The following is a 16905-nucleotide window of genomic DNA, read 5'->3' as shown; positions in this document are numbered from 1 at the left end:
TAGCAGGATTATGGTTTCCATTTAAGAGGAAAGAAAAAAAAAGCAGTTTGCCCAAGATTAGTGACAAGAGGCAGCAGTTTCAGTAGCAGCTATAGCCATTAAGAGTGCTTTCTTGCTAAGCCCTGTCACCTTTCTTTTAAGACAAGTGTTTCTGCCTCTGGCTGCCATTTCCCCGCACACTGAGGCCGTACATTGTATCGCTGCACACCCCGCTGTGTCACCCCGCCGCCACCTGCTGACAGGCACCACACGGGTCGGGTTCAGCTCTGCTGCCGTCCGCCCCCTCGTGACGTCATCGCGGTGCGACGCCGTCCTTCCGGCCGGTCGCTCGGTGTCATGGCGGCCGTCGGTGCTCTCCGTCAGACCGCCCGCCTGGCCTCGTCCAGCGCCCTGCTGCAGGTGCGGGCCGACCCGGGACCCCCGGCCCCGCCTCCTCCCGCTCCTCCTCGCCCTCCTGGGCGGCGCCCGCGGGAGCCGGCCCGGCCCCCCGGCAGCGCTTTCCTCCCCCGTTCCCCCGCAGGTGCTGTTCCGGGCGGTCACCTTCGGGCTGAACGCGCTGACGCTGCGCTACCTGTCCAGGGAGCTCCTCGGCGTCGTCAGCGTGAGGTGACGCCGCGCTGCCCCGGCAATGGGAGCCGCCGGGAACCGCCTCTGGTGGCCGGGTTTCCTTGGCACGGAGCGGGGCCGACCCCGTGTCCCGTCGTGTCTCCCGCAGGCTGACGCTGCTCTATTCCACCGCGGTGTTCCTGGCCAGGGAGGCGTTCCGCAGGGCCTGCTTGAGCGGCGGCGCGGAGCGGAGCTGGGCCGCGACCATCAACCTGCTGTGGCTGACGTGAGAGCGGCTCCGCTTTGCTTTAGAGCTCACTCCTGGTTCCGGCTGGAGGAGGCGGCGGGTCCTGCAGCGGGACCTGCACGAGGCGGCCCGTGTCTGCAGCCCGTGTCTGCACTGCATGCCGTGCATGTTTTCTTCTGCTGACTCCACTGCCGTTGCCTGGAAGGCTCACTGTAACAGTTACATTGGGGCTATCAGACTCATAGCTGCAAGTAGTAGCTCGCACTGACAGGTTTTACACCAAAACTTGTAGCTACAATAGCAATGAGTTTGTCTGATCTCTTTCGACATACGTAAAGTACAGCAGCGTGGGAAATTTGAATCAGATTTTCTCTTGTTCTTTTTTCTGCTGAAGGAAACCTGACTGTTTTTACATTAACTTTTTAGAGTCCCTCTTGGTGTCTTCTGGTCTGTTTTCCTGGGCTTCGTCTGGCTGCACGTACTTGAAGTTCCGGATCCATCCGTGGTTCCTCACTATCAGGCTGGCGTGGTGGCGTTTGGCCTCTCTGCAGTTGTTGAGCTTCTAGGGGAGCCATTCTGGGTTTTAGCCCAGGCTCACCTGTTTGTAAGGCTTAAGGTTAGTAGGGAAGCTGTGAGCATAGGGCTGTGTGGGACGGAGAAACTTCGTGCTGAAAAAGTGACGTAATGGGAATGAAGACCAGATTCCTGAACTGGATCTGTGCATGTTCAGGGGTGCTTAAAAAACAAATGAAGCTATGGGTTGCTTCGTGCTGTACGATGTAGTCATAATGTATTTGTAACGTTAATTTGCTCCTGTTTAAAAAAGGAAGTTAATTTGTTTAGAAGTTACCTCCCTAATGCTCATTAAATGTATAATCACAAGTGTTGCTCAGAGGGAGGCACAGACGCCTTCCACACTTCTGCTTTTCACTGTCGGTGTGAGGCTGTGAAATGCAGCAGCTGGGGTCACGATTGTGCCAAGCAGGATTTACTCCCATGTGGGTCCCACACAAGGGAGCGGGACAGTGTGATGGGGGAAAAGTGCCCTATAAGACTTGAGAATGTGCAGAGATGCTGCAGCGTGAGGTGGTCAATGCAGCAGCAGAACTGTGGTAGCCACACTGACTGTGAATGCCTTACAGGTCCTTTGTGGGTTGTGTGTGTGAAACTGGAGTGCTTTGCCTTCCTGTAGGTGGTTAAGCTGGCAAAAATGAGCGTTGTCTATTTTTCTCTTTCTTGAAGGTAATTGCTGAAAGCCTTTCGATAGTGTCAAAATGCACTTTGACAGTTGTCTTAGTCATCCTTTATCCGCAATGGGGCCTTCACATTTTTTCCTTGGCTCAGGTAAGTTTCCTGTATTCTGTATATAAATTCTTGCTCTGAAATGTTCTTTGCTGCTGTCTGTGACATTTAACCTGCTAGATAACACTGAGGAGGTGAGAGAATGTTCCTCCGAGGTGAGGGTTTAAATGTGAAGGATTTTGGTGATAGACGTTACTTGGCGCGTAGAGCCCAGTCAGTTTAATGGGCACCTTTGTTGTGTGCCTAAAGGTACATTTTGTGAATAAGGTTGTTACGTTGTGTGTGCTTTAGCTGTTCTTGAGGGCAGAGGGCTGTGATGCTGATCTGCTGATTAAAATGAATTTAAATCAACAGTACTCTGTGTGTGGGGAGGGGAGTTACAGTAACGCCTTCAGCTAGGTTCAGAGTTGACAGGAGGAAGAACTGCCTTCACTTCTCACTGAGTTCTCACTCATTCTTTGTTTTTTTCCTTCCTTGTCTTTCCAGCTTTTGTACATCAGTGTTCTGGTGCTGTGCTATGTGGTTTGTTTTGCAAAGTTCTTGGGGTCTCCTGAAGCAACAAAGAAGTCATTTCCGATTACAAGAATGAAAGGCCTGTTACCTAACTGGATGGCGGATAAGGTGGGTCACACAGTTCATTCTTAAGTCTTTGACGAGAGCGCTTTGAAAACTGGAGTTGATGGAGTGACTGAGAGATTATTTCTGCTCCTGGACACCATGGCTGGTTAGGAAGCATGGTTGCATAAAATTCCATTCACAGTTGTTGCATTCAAATCCTTGTCAGAAAACCACAGTGAACCTGGAGCTCTTTGTTTCTGGGCCTCGTTGGCTGCCTCATCTGTTGATTGGAGATGGAACATTTACAGTGTTAAAGGGAGTGAGCTGGTATCAGGTAGAAGAGAATCCAGGGTTGTCTTACAGAGCTGGTACTTCAACTTCTCCTCAGACAGAACGTGGTGGTGCACAGCGTCCTGCAGATACTCAGATCTCTGATGTCCTCCAAAAAGGAAATGGGGCAAAGAAAGAAATGAAAAGGCAAAGATGAGGAAGAGACTGAGAGATTGAGGACATGAAGGCAATTCTGTCTTGTGAGGCTTGCAGGAGTGCTTTGAAGAGCACTGAAAGATGTACAGTACTGTGAGGGGCAGAGTTATATTGGTCTGCTAAACAACTTTTCCCCCTCTCTGGTTACTGTTGAGTGATTTACTCTGTAGAAAACTTATGCAGTTCCTTTGTGTATCTGCAAAGATGGTGATTTTCCACAAGGGAGAAAGTCAGCCAGACCAGGGTGACGCTGCTTCTTTGATTTTGCAGGCTTTCCTTAACTGGAAGGAAGCATGGCTGACTTGGAGCTTCTTCAAACAGTCCTTCCTGAAGCAGATTTTGACAGAGGGTGAGGCTCGATGTGTGGGAATGCTGGGGGAAGGAAAGTGGATACAGGTCACAAAATGGACAAGGAGCCTGGGAAGGCTGGGAGGGGATGGTGGTCAGAGCGGCACCAGCAGGTGTTGGCAACCCAGGTGCAGTTACGGAAGGTTTGTGGAGGATCAGAACTGTACCGTCCTGCTGGACATGTCTCTGGAATGCGTCCTGTTAGCAGGGCCTGGACACACACGGGGAGAGATGTGGGGGTTTGTCCTTACTTCTGTGTTTTCAACTTCAGGTGAGCGATACGTGATGACTTTTCTGAATGTGATAAACTTTGGCAATCAGGGTGAGTGTGGCGATGCTGTGCAACAATGACATCATTTTCTAGTTGCTCCTTTTTGTCTGCTTCTGAAAATACTGAAAATATTAGAAACCATTTGAAAATAACATGAAAATGTTGGAGGATTTCAGTGGCACTGGGACGTTGAGGTGCATTTCAGAGAATGATGGGTAAATGGTTATTAAATATAACACACACCAAAAAACAAGAAACAAAACCAGAGCAACTTGTTTGAGGGTCGTGGATTTAAGGAATGCTTCTCCCTTGGATCAAAACTTGGCAGTTGTGCCTCTTCTGCTGTGCGTCTTGTTTCTGTTTTAAAAACTTGGAAGGAGGCAGCATAGTATCTGATACATTGCAGTTCCTTCTCTTCATTTTCTTGGCCCTGTTGTCTTCCTTTGCAGTCTGTTAGCTGTTACAGCAGGAACACTGTTGTTTGTAGCATCACATCTCCAACTGAATGTGCTCCATAAAAGCAGTGTCCTTACAGAGTAATGAATGGCAGCAGCAGTTCAGGTGACAGCACTGGCTGCGCCACAGGCTGATTCTCTTGCATCTGGATCTTTTATCTTCCTCTGTAGTAAGAACTGAAGGGGCTGCCTGGGGGTGTCTGGGGCTATTGCTAGATTTGCTCTAATGCTGCATTAAGTTCCACTGGTTCTCTCTTTGTTTATCAGAAATGTGGAATAGGAATTTGTGCCAGAAAAAAAGTGACAGCTTGTTGGTGTGTTTTGTTTGTGAAGGTGTGTATGATATCGTGAATAATCTCGGGTCGCTGGTGGCCAGGTTCATCTTTTTGCCTATTGAAGAGAGTTTTTATGTCTTTTTCGCTCAAGTATTGGAAAGAGGGAAGAATGTAAAGGATCAGAAGCAGGTACGTTTGTTAGTATTGGTTCCACATGAAATGCTTACCTTGGAGATCAATTGTATCAGGAGTGTGACTGACGTGTGTTTAAATTACTGAGTGTAAAGATATTTGGAAAGAAACTTGAAGTGGAGACCATGCCGAAGGAGTCTGGACAAAAAGCAAATGGATAAAAAGGTAGCGAAGTAGGAGTTACGAGGTGCAATGACATAATGCTGCATTGTCTGGTAATTGAAGTTAAAATCCTCTACTCCAACAGCATGGTGCTTGTGCACCATGTCTGTGCAGCTGTGCTGAGGCAATTACTGTAGGTTCAATCTCTTTCCAGCAAATAAGTGGCACTTGACAATATTTGACTGACTTGAAAATACAACAGGCTGGTAAGCATTGAGCGCTTCAGAGGGTGCCCTTTCCAGAGGAAGACAGCTGTGTTTTGGCTGAGCTTTGGGATTGTTTGCGCAGTAACGATGGTAAAATGAAGGAGGAGTTTCTGTATGCTCTAGAAGAAATTCTTGGTCACATAGGAAGGTCCCAGTCAGCCAAGTGTCGTGTCTCACGTTAATGGTAGGCTGACAGAGGTGTACCTGTGTGTGTGTTTGACGTGGAGTGTTCATGGTGTGTTTGTGTGTGGGCTTATCCCATGCACCTGGCAGGAGGTTTGACTCCTCATGAGGGGTGTGGGCAGCTGCATCTTACCATGTACAGAACTCACAAGTGGCTCCTTATGCTGTGGCGAAACTTGTAGTCCAGTGTAACAATGAAGACGTGGCCCTTTTGGTGATTCAGGCTGTGGCCCTGGGCAAATGCTGTGCTTTTCTTTGCTATTTACTGGCTGCTGTTTGCCCCTTTCCTTAAGCCCTGAAACAGAGCTGTCAATGGCTGATCTTTGTTGAGAGTTCTGCATATAATACGGAAGAGAATAAGAATACCTGAGCACAGCTGGAAGCCAGGACCAAGTGTGTAGGTGTGTCAATACCAAAAAATAGTCTTGGCTGTGCCTTGCATTGTGCCAGTGGACTTTTTCCCCCTGGAACAGTTTCTCTTGGTGACAGCAGCAGTTGTGCTGGTTCTAGTTCGTGTAATTGACTGCTGGGTTTTGTTGTTTTGTTTCTGTTTTTTTCTCCAGGATGATGTTGCTATGGCTTCGAATGTGTTAGAACTGCTGTTGAAGCTGGTGCTTCTGATTGGCCTTACCATTGCTGTTTTTGGATGTGCCTTTTCTCAGCTGGCTCTGGATATTTATGGAGGTTCAATGCTCAGTTCTGGAACAGGTAAAAAGCTTTAGCTGTGTTTTTTGTTTCTCAGCTCTGTTCTGAGCTCTTGGCTCGGTCAGCTTTCTGTCTGAAAAAAATCAGCTCAGGTTAAAAGGAGCTTCAAGTAGCCTCATTCTGGTAGAATTATTTGATTGCTTTGCCCTCCTGTAGATGCATGTATTTAGAATATTCCAACTGTAGCACCACAGCTCCCAAAGTTACCTGCAGGGATGCTTGCAGAGGCTGGAATGTAGCCCAGCAGTTTTTTTAACAATATTAGGAGGTTTACAAGGAAGGAAGGATAAAGCATTGGCTTTTCCTGACTTGTGTCACGTGTACCAGCTTATGGCCCAATAAATACAACCACCACTTTTGTGGAGGAGATCTTGTCTGTTACATTAATAGCTGCTGCCGCCTTGTACTTTGTGTTTGGGTTCCCCTTGCTTTGTTTATTCTGTTTGTCATCTTGTCAAGATGTCCAGACCAGAAGCTTCTCAAAGGGACACAGAAGTTGCTGTTATCATCGGTGATAATGTTACAGCTTCTGTTGTGGAGTATGAAACTGTGGCTTTATAAAAGAAATAATGATCTCTTTATCCTTGTAATGCTGCTGTCTTTATTTTGTTGTAGGTCCCGATCTTCTCCGGTGCTACTCGTTGTATGTCCTATTTCTTGCTGTCAATGGAGTAACAGAATGTTTCACGTTTGCTTCGATGTGCAAAGAAGAAGTGGACAGGTGAGGAGTACCCCCAGTGCATCTGTGTGTGATTTGCATGGAGTTAAGCATGCAAATGGGGAACAATTGTTCTGCTTGGATATTCGCTTGGAAATGCTTTTCTGTTACTGAGAAGGCAGTTTCTTTTTGCAGTCGTTTTAAGGACTGTGTGCAGACCTCGATGTAAAAGCTTTAGTTTAAACCTTTGGGTAAAAAGGATCCGAACTGACAAGGTTATTAGCTTTTAATACACAGCAAACTGGGAAAGTAATTTAATGTGAAGTCTTATTTTCTGTACATGTACGTGAATAGAAGCTTCAGTTTTTAAGGTGGGCTGTTATGTTAAACTCCTTAAAGTCTTGCAGCTGTTAAAACTTCTCAGTCACAGTTTCTATAGATCACATTTGGGATGACATGAGTTCAGTGGTTTATCGGCCTTGAGGAGAGCTCTGGACAAGATGACTTCCTGTGATGTTTTGCAGCCTGGATGTTTTCTTGGTTCTCTGTTGTGGTGTGTTGGCACTGCAACCTGATGGCTGCCATCGGACTTGTTTCACTTCTGTGGCTGTTGTCTATTACAGCTCTGTTCCAAATTAATTAGGCCTTTATTTTTTTTAGGTCATTAATTAAAAGAGATCCTCTTTTAGCAGTTTAGCAATTGAGCAATTCTTTTTAGATGTGCAAGGACTGCTTTTGTCCCCCTTTCCAAGTGTGATCTTCTCTTTAAAGCCACTGTTTGGAGCAGGACTAAGTGTCACCCTATTGAGCGTTATTGTTCTTCAGTACCGAATAGAGAAGGAAAAAGTCCTCAGTGTTTGATACTGCTAATTATTGTTAGTAGGTTTTCTGAAGTGAATGCACAGGTGAATAGTAGGATAGAATTTCCTTCACTTAAAGTAGTTGTTGGTTTAGTTTACTCAACGTATTTTTCATTCTTGTGCTGCATTTCTTTTCTCAGCCTTGCCGGCTGTTAGCAGATGACAGGAGTTGTTGCTCCCATGTTTTAGAAAGCGAATGGATTTTTATCTTCTGAAAATGAGTTTAGTAATTAAATAGTGCAACTGCATATGTTGTTTATATTGTTTCTTCTTCCTAGGTACAATTTTGTTATGCTGGCCTTGTCCTTCGTGTTCCTGTGCATCTCTTATTTCTTGACCTGCTGGCACGGAAGTGTTGGCTTCATCCTTGCCAACTGCTTTAATATGGGTATTCGCATTGCTCACAGCATCCAGTACATCTATGAGTACTTCAAGGAAAGCTCCTACAGACCTTTGACAGGCTTGCTTCCCTCACCGTTTTTAATACTCGCTTATGTCATAAGTGGAGGAATTACTGTTTATTCAGAGGTAAGTATCTGCCTCGGGATGTTCCTTTCACTGCGGAGGTTTGTCAGATGGCTTCATTACCAGAAGGAAAGAAATATTATCAACAGGAAAGGCTTACAACCATAGCCTTGGAGATTTCCATTACATCTTGCAAGGCTGCGTATAGATCTATTAAAAATGAAACAAAGACATGCAATTATATTGATCTTCAGATGTGTGCCTGCTTGCCTTCTCCAGGTGGCAGAGAACTGTGTACCTAATGAGTCAGACAGTTCTGCTGGCCATCTGTATATCCACATTCTTAGTTCTTGGTAATTGATGGTGATAGTGCAAAGAAATGGTCACTAAAGATTCGGTTAAAAAAATAAAAAAGCAGTGCAGGGGGAATAAAACAACAACATCTATCATGTATGTAGCTGGCCTACCTTGTGCCAACTGGTTTTCCTTCAGTTGCTGGTTTCCTTTGTTTTAGGCATTCTTCTGCTGCGATAAGGGTTGGATGTCAAGGCTGATTCACATCAGCATTGGGGCGCTGTGCTTTGCAGCTACCACCATTACCATGTTCTGCACAGAGACCAAGCTGGTCCACTTTGTCAGAAGCCAGTTCCTCTCCCAGTATATGAAGAAAGGAACATGAAATGCTCGTGGGCAGAATAATTCTTGTTCGTGGCTGCAATTATGGAGGGTTGTATTCTTTGCACGGGTCTGCCTGGATAAAGGTTTCCACATGAGTTTGTTGGAAGTATTGATAGTGACAGTATAAGTGGTTGCTGACTAAACTACTCTGTACAGTGAAAGAGAGCCGAGTAATTTTCTCTTCATGCATCATTCGTTCTTAGCTTTTCTTCCAACAGCCTCGTTGGTGATGAAGGTCTGTAGTGCACCTGCCTGACATGAACTGATGGCCAGAATTAATGTGGGGAGCTCCCATTCTTACTGGTAGGGAGACATATATGAAGGCATTGTATGGCTTACGTCTTAATTAACATGTAATTAAGAATACCCTTATTGAGGATGGTGGGCTGTTGAAAAAGTTAGCAAAGAAATGGTTTGATGTTGAAAAACAAAAACCAGAACCAAAACCTGAAGCAAACACTGGAGCGAGGACCAAGCACGAAACCAGTACCAAAGTGGAACGTAATGCAGCGCAGAAAAACCTGAGTTATCGGTGCCCTGAAGTGAGAAGCATTAAACAGACAGTTCTGGTACTTGCAGGGAAGCTACTGGAATATGCAGCGTGTCCAAGTCCAAGCTGGCTGTGTGAGTTTACTTCTGTCAGCATCATTCATGTAAGGAGAGAATCGATTAGCTTGTCAGAAATGCTCTGAAGCTTTTCTCTAGACAGAAGTGTGGTGGGTTTTTGAGCAGTGCCGAACAACAGCTGTGAATTACAGTCACGTCCAAGTTCCAGAAGGTAGAGTTAAATATCATTGACTTCACTGCTGTTCTGTTCCTACCTGAGGTGATCAGTGCAGTTATGAGCAGATTTGTCTCGCCTTTCTGCAAAGTGGAACGTTGTGTATGTTGAATGAGATTTCCTTCTGGGTTTGTGCGTGTTGGATCTCTTGCTTTTGGATTAAAAAAATGCTGCTTTTTCTTACAACGAGGTTTTTCATCTGGTTGCTCCTTTTTGTGTTTGTTATAAACCTTTGTGTTGATTTAATTTATTGAAAATGTCAATGCTCAGAAGCAATAAAGCATTGAATTTTGTTTCCTAAGGGCGCCGTGTCGTATTGCTGGTCTAAGATGTGACTTCAGAGCATACGAGCAGCACGTTGTAACAACCAGCATTCCCTTCACATGGTTTGAGTGGAGCAGGAAATGCCGAGTGTGCTGAGACGTACAGCATGAAGACTTCACTGTCATCACATAGCAAACTCCACAGGTCCTGAGACAGCTCTAGAAGCATCTTCACTTCCAATGGCAGTGAGGAGTTGGTACCAATGGACAGAGCTGACGGGGTGAAATGCTTTCTGGTATCACTGTGGTACCGTTAGAAATGTTTGGTTCTGTTAGAAATGTTTTCTTAACTGTCGCCTCCAAATCCGGCGACAAGTCAAGGCTGCGTGTGAAAGTACCGTGCCTCCGCACATGGGGAACAGATGAGACTCACACACAGTGCGTAATGCCAAAAGAACGAATTTAATGCCTTGCAACAAATAGTATATACCGGTACATGTGACCGCCCCCATCAGGTACTTGTGACCTCCCTGACTCCAGCCCAGGTGCACCCAACAGCTTTGTCTCAAGTGATGCACGGTCATAGTTTACAAATCCTGATGAGCGGGCTGAAAGGAAGTGATCACACTATGATACAGGAACATCCCCTTCACCCGAGATTTCTGTCCAGGTTTTGTCTTCTCCAATTTAGAAAAGGCTCATTGGTAGGCTAACAGCATTGTAACCAGCATTACTAACACATCAAATGCCTATTCCCATAGATTCCAGCATTGGTAACATTAGATCCTATTTGATTCACATCCAATTTATTAATAAAATAGAAGCACACTGGATAATAACCTGGATAATGCCTAATAATTGCAGTTCCTGAGACTGCATTGGAAATGCTAGAAATTCTCCCATTATGTCGCTCCGCTGTTATCTGCAGTCTAACAGGTTACAAAGCAGCACACGGGCCCAGTCACTATGAAAACTGGATACTAGGGCCAGTCCTAACGACTCCCATTTACTTTCCAAAAGCACAATTTGTGCGGGCGATGGGGCAAAGGGAAGTGGTGTGCCCGAGGAGTGGGGCTGAGCAGCAGGCAGGAGATGCTGGGAGCTTTGCAGGGCGCTCAGCTGTCTGCCCGGGAGGAGCGCCACCTCCTCCATGTGCCACGGAGCCTGGTGGAGAGCTGCCCAATGGCTCCTTGTGGATGTGGCCTCGTTTCCTTCAGGATCTTCAGCGTCTGAAGGGCCAAGGAAGCGACAGCTGGACTGGGGTCATGCTTCATTCCCTGAAGGCCTGCGATAAGAGGAACAGAGAGGCATGATGACCCAGCTCTCCCCTTTGGCAGGAGGGAGCGAGGGACAGGCATGTCACCTGCTGGCTGCCCCAACATCCCACTCCCTGGCTTACTTTGGTAGATGTGCTCTCTGTCAGCCCGCTGCTCATCCCTCATGTGCCGCCCTAAGAGCCCTGCGAACACAAAGCCCCGTCAGCGACCCCCGCTGTTCCGTGGGTGCAGCATGGAGGGCCGGGGATGGGGGAAGCTCAGCCTCGTGGCTCACCGATGAACCTCACGGCCTCCAGTCGCAGGGTTTCCTGCAGGCTCTGCAGGTAGAGCAGGCAGTCGCCCAGGTAGTCCTGCGCTGCACTCTGTCTCCTCCTCTTGGTCAGCTGAAGAGGGAAGAATGTGAGGTCAGTGCAGGCTGGTCCCGACCCTGTCCTGGGGTGTGGGAATGGGCATACTGTTGCGCATACACACCATGCAGTCGCTGATCTGCCAGAACTGCTCTGTCTGCACCAGGTGCTCCAGCTTCCTCCAGCGCAGGAACCGTGCAGCACCAAGGAGGGCTTTCTGGGAGGCCTGCCAAAGAGCTGAGATAGCACCGCAGCCCGAGCAGCCGCAGAGCCCGTGTCCCCAGAGCCCCTCTGCAGGGAGGATGCAGCAGCAGGGGCTGATGCTGCTGTGGGCTGCAGTACTCTTGATGTATGGGGGGCACCACGGGAGCAGCATCACCCTCCCCCAGATGAACCTGATTCCCACCTTGGACACGTTCTCTTCCTCATCGTGCAGGTGTAGATACAGCAGGACCAGGTTCCTGCACACCGTCTTCTGCATCTTCCTCTTTTCTTGGCCCTCCACAAAGCTCAGCGTTTTGAGGAAGAAGTCGATGGACAGCTGACGCACCGTGCCGGACTCCTGTGGAGGAGGAAGGAAGGACATCTGTGTCAGCAGCTCCAAGTCCATGGCAAGCAGGGACAGCACCACCAGTGAAGTGGGGGCAAAATCTCCGAGCTGAGAGGATGCAGATCTTGAGGATGCCCTCAGAACTGCTCCAAAGTGTGCAAGCTCTGACAAGCGGAAAGTCTGCCCAGGACCACGCAGTGCCTGAACCTGGTGAGCGGCCAGGAAAGTCCCCTGGTGCGCTGTCACAAGGCAGCAGGCATGGGCACGCTGGGCTGGCAGCCACATCCCTCGTGTGCTGGACTCCCTATCATCCTTACATCGTTAAGCAGAGCTGGGAGCTTGCCGGCCAGCTCCAGAGCCATGACGCTGAGCTTAACCTCCTTCAGGAGGTGCAGCAGGTTGCTGAATATTGGTAGGGCCGTGGCACGGATGTCACTATCTGCATCCTGCAGCTGCTCCATGATGCACGGCAGGAAGATGATCATTGTCCTTGCCTGTGGGGAAAAACACCCCATCCTTTAGGTACGGCAGCAAGCGTAATGAGGGCAAGGCTACTCCAGTACCAGCCCTGAATAGCAGGCAGTGATGGGGTGGGCAGAGCGCACCAGCTCCTCACTGCCTGAAGAGTTGCCGAGTTGTACATGGCTCCGCTACAGCCCCATGGCAGGCCCAGCCCAACCTGTGGCATTCCTGGCCACCCCTGCTCACCGTGTCCTGCCTCTTGCTGAGCTGCAGGATGCCCCTGAGCACCAGCTGCTGCATGCCCACCCTCTTGCTCTGCAGATAGTGGGCAAAGATTCCTATGATGCGGTGCAGCTCTTTGCTGAGGTCCATGCATTCCAGCATCTGCAACAACACACGTGGCTCTTAGTGCTGGATCTAACAGTCAGCTTGGGGAAAGACAGCAGGCCCCGAGGGAGGCAGCAGGGCTCGTGCTGCCAGTGGCCTTGCAGCCTCCAGTGTTCTCTGCTTCTGCAGCTGTTGCTCACCTCAACGAGGAAGACCATGGCCACCATATCCCAGGAGTAGAAGTTGGTGCTGAGCAGCTCAACCAGCTGCTGGAAGATGGGGTCACGCAGAGCAGCAGGCAGTTCCCTCATCACCCTGCAGGGATAAGAAGGCACCGTGAGCCCTGAACCAGGCAGACGCAGCTCTGGCTGTGCAGCCCTCTTGCCACTGCTGCAGGGGCCACAGGCTCTGGTGCTGTGGCTGCAGTTTGGCTGAGAACTGGGGACCCCCGTGACACCACAAGGAAGGGCTCCCACCTGGCCACCACCTGCACACCCTGGAGGTGGGTCACAGTGCTGAGAAGCGCGTCCCAGCCCCCCTGCTCCTGGATGGCCTCCATCTGCTTCTGGAGGCCCACGCTGCAGAGCAGCACCTTCAAGGACTGCACCGCGGACCTGCAGGTGGAGAAGGGTGCGAGTCACATCAGGAGCCCCAGCACCGGGTCCCTGGGTGCAGCAGGGGGACGGGGATGTGGCACCTGATGGGAGTGAGCTGGTGCTGCTGTTGCCCCTCCCAGAAGATTTCCACCTCCTGCAGCGTCAGCTCCGTGGTGAAGGACACTTGCAGGAGAAGGGCTGGGAAGAGCTGGGGGAAGATGGCTTCAGCCTCCTTGAGGACCAGAGGCAGCTGGAGTATCTCTGGTAGGATCCTTGCTGCCTGCAGAAAGCACCCGGATATGATTCTTGCCCTGTCCCCTGGGTTTCCATCCCGTCTTTAGAAGTGTAGGGATGGAGAAAGGGAGGGGGGGGGAGGGAGACCCCCAGAGCCCCAGGCAGGTCTATGGATGCATCCCAGGGCAGGAAGAAGGCTCGGGGGTGGACAGGGAAGGGGAGTGGGGACTCAGCTGGGGTTCAGCTGGGTGAATGAGGAACTCACGGCCAGGGCAAGGACACGTGGCCTCTCCTTGATGAATGGGGAGGTGTGCTGCAGAGTGTGGTTTATGAGCACTTGGAACACCTCCTGCAGCACCGTCTTCACGGTTGAAGACTCCGAGAGCATTTCCCTCCACATGGTGACAGCAACTCTGCAGGTCCCCAGGGCTGTCAGCGTGGCTGCTCCTGCCTGGCTGACGGCCGTGGGGTGGGGAGGGGGGGGGAGAGGAGCCCTGAGGGCTGTGGCCCCATACCTGGAGCAGGTGAGAGAGCAGACCAGCAGGCTGCTGACCATCTCCTTTGGGAATTTGCTGGCCAGCACAAGCAAGGCCCTGCTCAGGCTTTCAAGAGCTGGCTTGGCTTTGATGGAAGGCAGGCTGCTGTGGATCGCCTTCACAATCTTTTGCACCTGGAGGGGGGGAGCATGGGTGAGAATGGGATGGCACCAGAGCAGGGCCCTGCTGCCATCCCCACTGCTGCCTGCCGGCCAAGCGCAGTGCCAGGGATGGAGCAGAGCCCCCAGGGCTGGAGCGGAGGCAGCAGCAGGTTCCCACCTGCTGTGGAGGGAAGCGAGCCTCTCCTGCGAGCACATCCACCATGTGGGCAGCCAGCTGGGTGCTGTGGAGGCTCGGTGCTTTCATGCTCTCAATGGCTGTGAGTAAAATGTTGACCTTTTCAGGGTACAGGAGGTATTTCAGAAGGACCTGTGGGAGGGAGGAGAGGAGGGATGACTTATCCTCTGCTTGGCTGCTCAGCTGTGCAGGTGTCCCAGGAGAACTGGGAGCAGAGGCTGTGCTGGGTGATGCCAGGGATATGAAGCGTGAGGGCCCCAAAGGCACCAGGGCTGCTCGGGGACAGTGCGTGCACTCTTCCTGACACTGCAGGCCTGGGTTCTCCTGTGGGCTCAGGGTTTGCTCTTTGTACCTCGAAGATATTTCTGGCTCTGTCCTCACGGGAAACCTCCTGGTGGAGCGAAGTTTGGCTGTCCCAGAGCTGTGGTACTGTGCGCTCCTCCGGTTGCCATGGCAGTCCTGGACAGGAGCACACACGGTGTCAGTGAGGGGTCTGGGCATCTGGAGGGACCTAGCCCAACACAACTCCTCTCACTTGGGGCAGCGATGAAGATGAAAAGCTGATGAACAGCATTAATCGCCTCATCTCTGGTCCTGTCATCCGTGGAAGTGCAGGACAGGATGAGGTGTCCGACCAGCTTTCCCAGCACGGGGAAGCGTTGGTTCTCCTGGCACTTGTGCTGGAACACCGCGGTTCCAACGAAGCAGGTGCACAGCTGGGGAGAGAGGCAGCACGGCTGAGTGGGCAGCAGGGCCCAGCCCAGGCTCTGTGCAAGCCTGGACACAGGTGGGCTCTGGCTGGGGAGCCAGGATGTGGTCCCAGAGCTGAGCGCGCCGGGACTCCCTACCTCAGGCAAGACGCAGGTGTTGCTGAAGGTGAGCAGCCTGGCAATGCACACCACAGCCCTCTCCTCCACGGCCGCCAGCTGGCACGTGGTGAAGGGCAGCAGGAGCTGTGGAGAGAAAAGTTGCTGTTGTGCCCACAGCACGGGGCACTCGTCCTTCCCCTTGCTCCCCAGCTGCAGCGGGGTGGGTGGTTGCGTCCCTGTCCTGCTGCAGCCCTGCCATCTTCCCGCTGCTCCCCACCCATCCCTCTAACACCACACGGGCTAGTTTTGGGCCAGCACCCCCTGCCCGCAGCAGGCCCTGGGGGGACCTCGTGTGGATCCCTCCTTTGTGGCCTTGAACCATCCCCGCAAACCCCAGCGTTGCCACATCCAAACCTCCATGATGTTCTGCAGCTCCACGAGGACAAAGCGGCCAGCGCTGCTCACCAGCACCTGCAGCAGGTGGTGCAGGGCTTCCATGGTCTGCAAAGGAGGACAGGGGTCAGGGCGGCCTGCCCTGCTGCGTCCTGCTGGCAGCAGAGGGGCATCCCGGGTGCTGGTGCCCAGGAAGCGTCCCCAGGGCTCAGCTGATGCACACCTCCACGTAGAGTGCCGCATCCAGGTCCGCGTCGTCCTCGTAGCGAGGGAGGTGGAGGACGCTGCCGAGGCAGGCACGCAGGAGACCGTTCTTCTCCTCTGGAAGCAGCCATGCTCCACTGCGAGGGGAGAGAGGGCAGAGGTGTGATGCTCCGCTCAGCACCCTGTGCCCTGCAGCCTGTCCCGCTCAGGGCCCCGGCTGGGACCAATGCCTCCACGCTGGCAAAGCCGTGCTGGGGCAGTACCTCATGGCGGCGATGGTGCTCATGGCCTGCTGCCGGAGCTCCGTGTCCAGGTGCTCGGCGGGCTCCTCCTGCAGCAGCGCCTGTGGGCACAGCGGGATGGGATGGGATGGGATGGGATGGGATGGGATGGGATGGGATGGGATGGGATGGGATGGGATGGGATGGGATGGGATGGTGCAGTGTGCCCTGCTTTGTGTGCAGAGCCCAAGCACCCCATCCAGGCCCCCAGTCCTGGCCCTCGTTCAGGGCTCCCCAGTGACCCTGCAGTGGAAGGGCTGTGCCCTCAGCCCAGCCCTGCAGTGCTCCATTACCTCAATGCACAGCACCACCTTCAGCACGTAGTCACACAGCTGGCTGTGGACCACGCTGTCTGTGATGGCAGCTGTGCAGGCAGTGCGGACGCAGGCCAGAAAGCGCAGCTTCTGTTCCTGTGTCTGAGACAGGAGGGGAGTTACAGGGGTTGGCATCGGGGGACCCCGGCACCCTCTGGGCACAGCCGGGCAGGGGCAGCCATGGAAGCACAGAGTGCACACTACCTGCGGTCTGCATGCACAGCAGGCGTCGATGTAGCTCAGGGGATCCTCGTCCTGAGGTGACACGACGGAGGCAAAAGGATCCTCAGCTGAGCCCACGGGCCCCTGCTGGGGCTGCACCCCATGCACCTCGCCGGGCCCCTGCGGGGCCGTGGGGGTGCGGGATGCTCCGCGCCTCTCTGGCCAAGCCTCTCGAACTCGGAGTGGGGGTCTCTGCTCCATCTCGCAGCGAGGAACAGCGGCGAATGAGCCTCGTGTTCCAGCTCTGCCTCCTGGTGGTCAAAGCCCATTGTAACGGGGCTGTGATCTCACCCCGTTCCATCCGCCTCCACATAGAACCCCTCCTCTTGCCCTGGGCTCGCCCCAGAGCCCCACAGCCGTCCCTGTCCTTGGGCAGGTTCGGTCTGGAAGGAGCCCTTGTATTCACTGTGTGTGT

At 51.7% G+C, this 16905-nt stretch overlaps 2 protein-coding genes across 2 annotated transcripts; one reads left to right on the top strand and one right to left on the bottom strand.

Moving 5' to 3' along the window:
• The first annotated feature begins 308 nt into the window (after positions 1-308).
• Positions 309-9679, top strand: LOC146755533 (man(5)GlcNAc(2)-PP-dolichol translocation protein RFT1-like). The gene is made up of 13 exons (XM_085525485.1): positions 309-399; positions 521-606; positions 716-832; positions 1220-1409; positions 2036-2137; positions 2582-2716; positions 3410-3488; positions 3759-3809; positions 4547-4677; positions 5795-5939; positions 6552-6657; positions 7733-7982; positions 8434-9679. The coding sequence occupies exons 1-13, from the start codon at positions 337-339 to the stop codon at positions 8596-8598; spliced, it is 1620 nt and encodes a 539-aa protein (XP_085381611.1). The 5' UTR covers positions 309-336; the 3' UTR covers positions 8599-9679.
• A 405-nt stretch (positions 9680-10084) lies between these two features.
• Positions 10085-16691, bottom strand: LOC146755532 (maestro heat-like repeat-containing protein family member 7). The gene is made up of 21 exons (XM_085525484.1): positions 16473-16691; positions 16248-16370; positions 15937-16016; positions 15693-15810; positions 15491-15577; positions 15116-15220; positions 14803-14983; positions 14620-14726; positions 14250-14399; positions 13950-14104; positions 13700-13847; positions 13302-13480; positions 13081-13218; positions 12805-12919; positions 12524-12661; positions 12133-12309; positions 11672-11827; positions 11390-11491; positions 11193-11301; positions 11041-11100; positions 10085-10926 (listed from the first exon to the last, which is right to left on the bottom strand). Exons 1-21 carry the CDS (start codon positions 16689-16691, stop codon positions 10757-10759), a joined length of 2817 nt encoding a protein of 938 aa, XP_085381610.1. The 3' UTR covers positions 10085-10756.
• Positions 16692-16905: the final 214 nt, after the last annotated feature.

Source organism: Coturnix japonica, chromosome 32 (assembly GCF_054131305.1).
Source record: "Coturnix japonica strain WE chromosome 32, WE-NBRP24, whole genome shotgun sequence".
Classification (NCBI taxonomy): Eukaryota; Metazoa; Chordata; class Aves; order Galliformes; family Phasianidae; genus Coturnix; species Coturnix japonica.
This window is presented reverse-complemented; position numbering and strand designations above follow the sequence as displayed.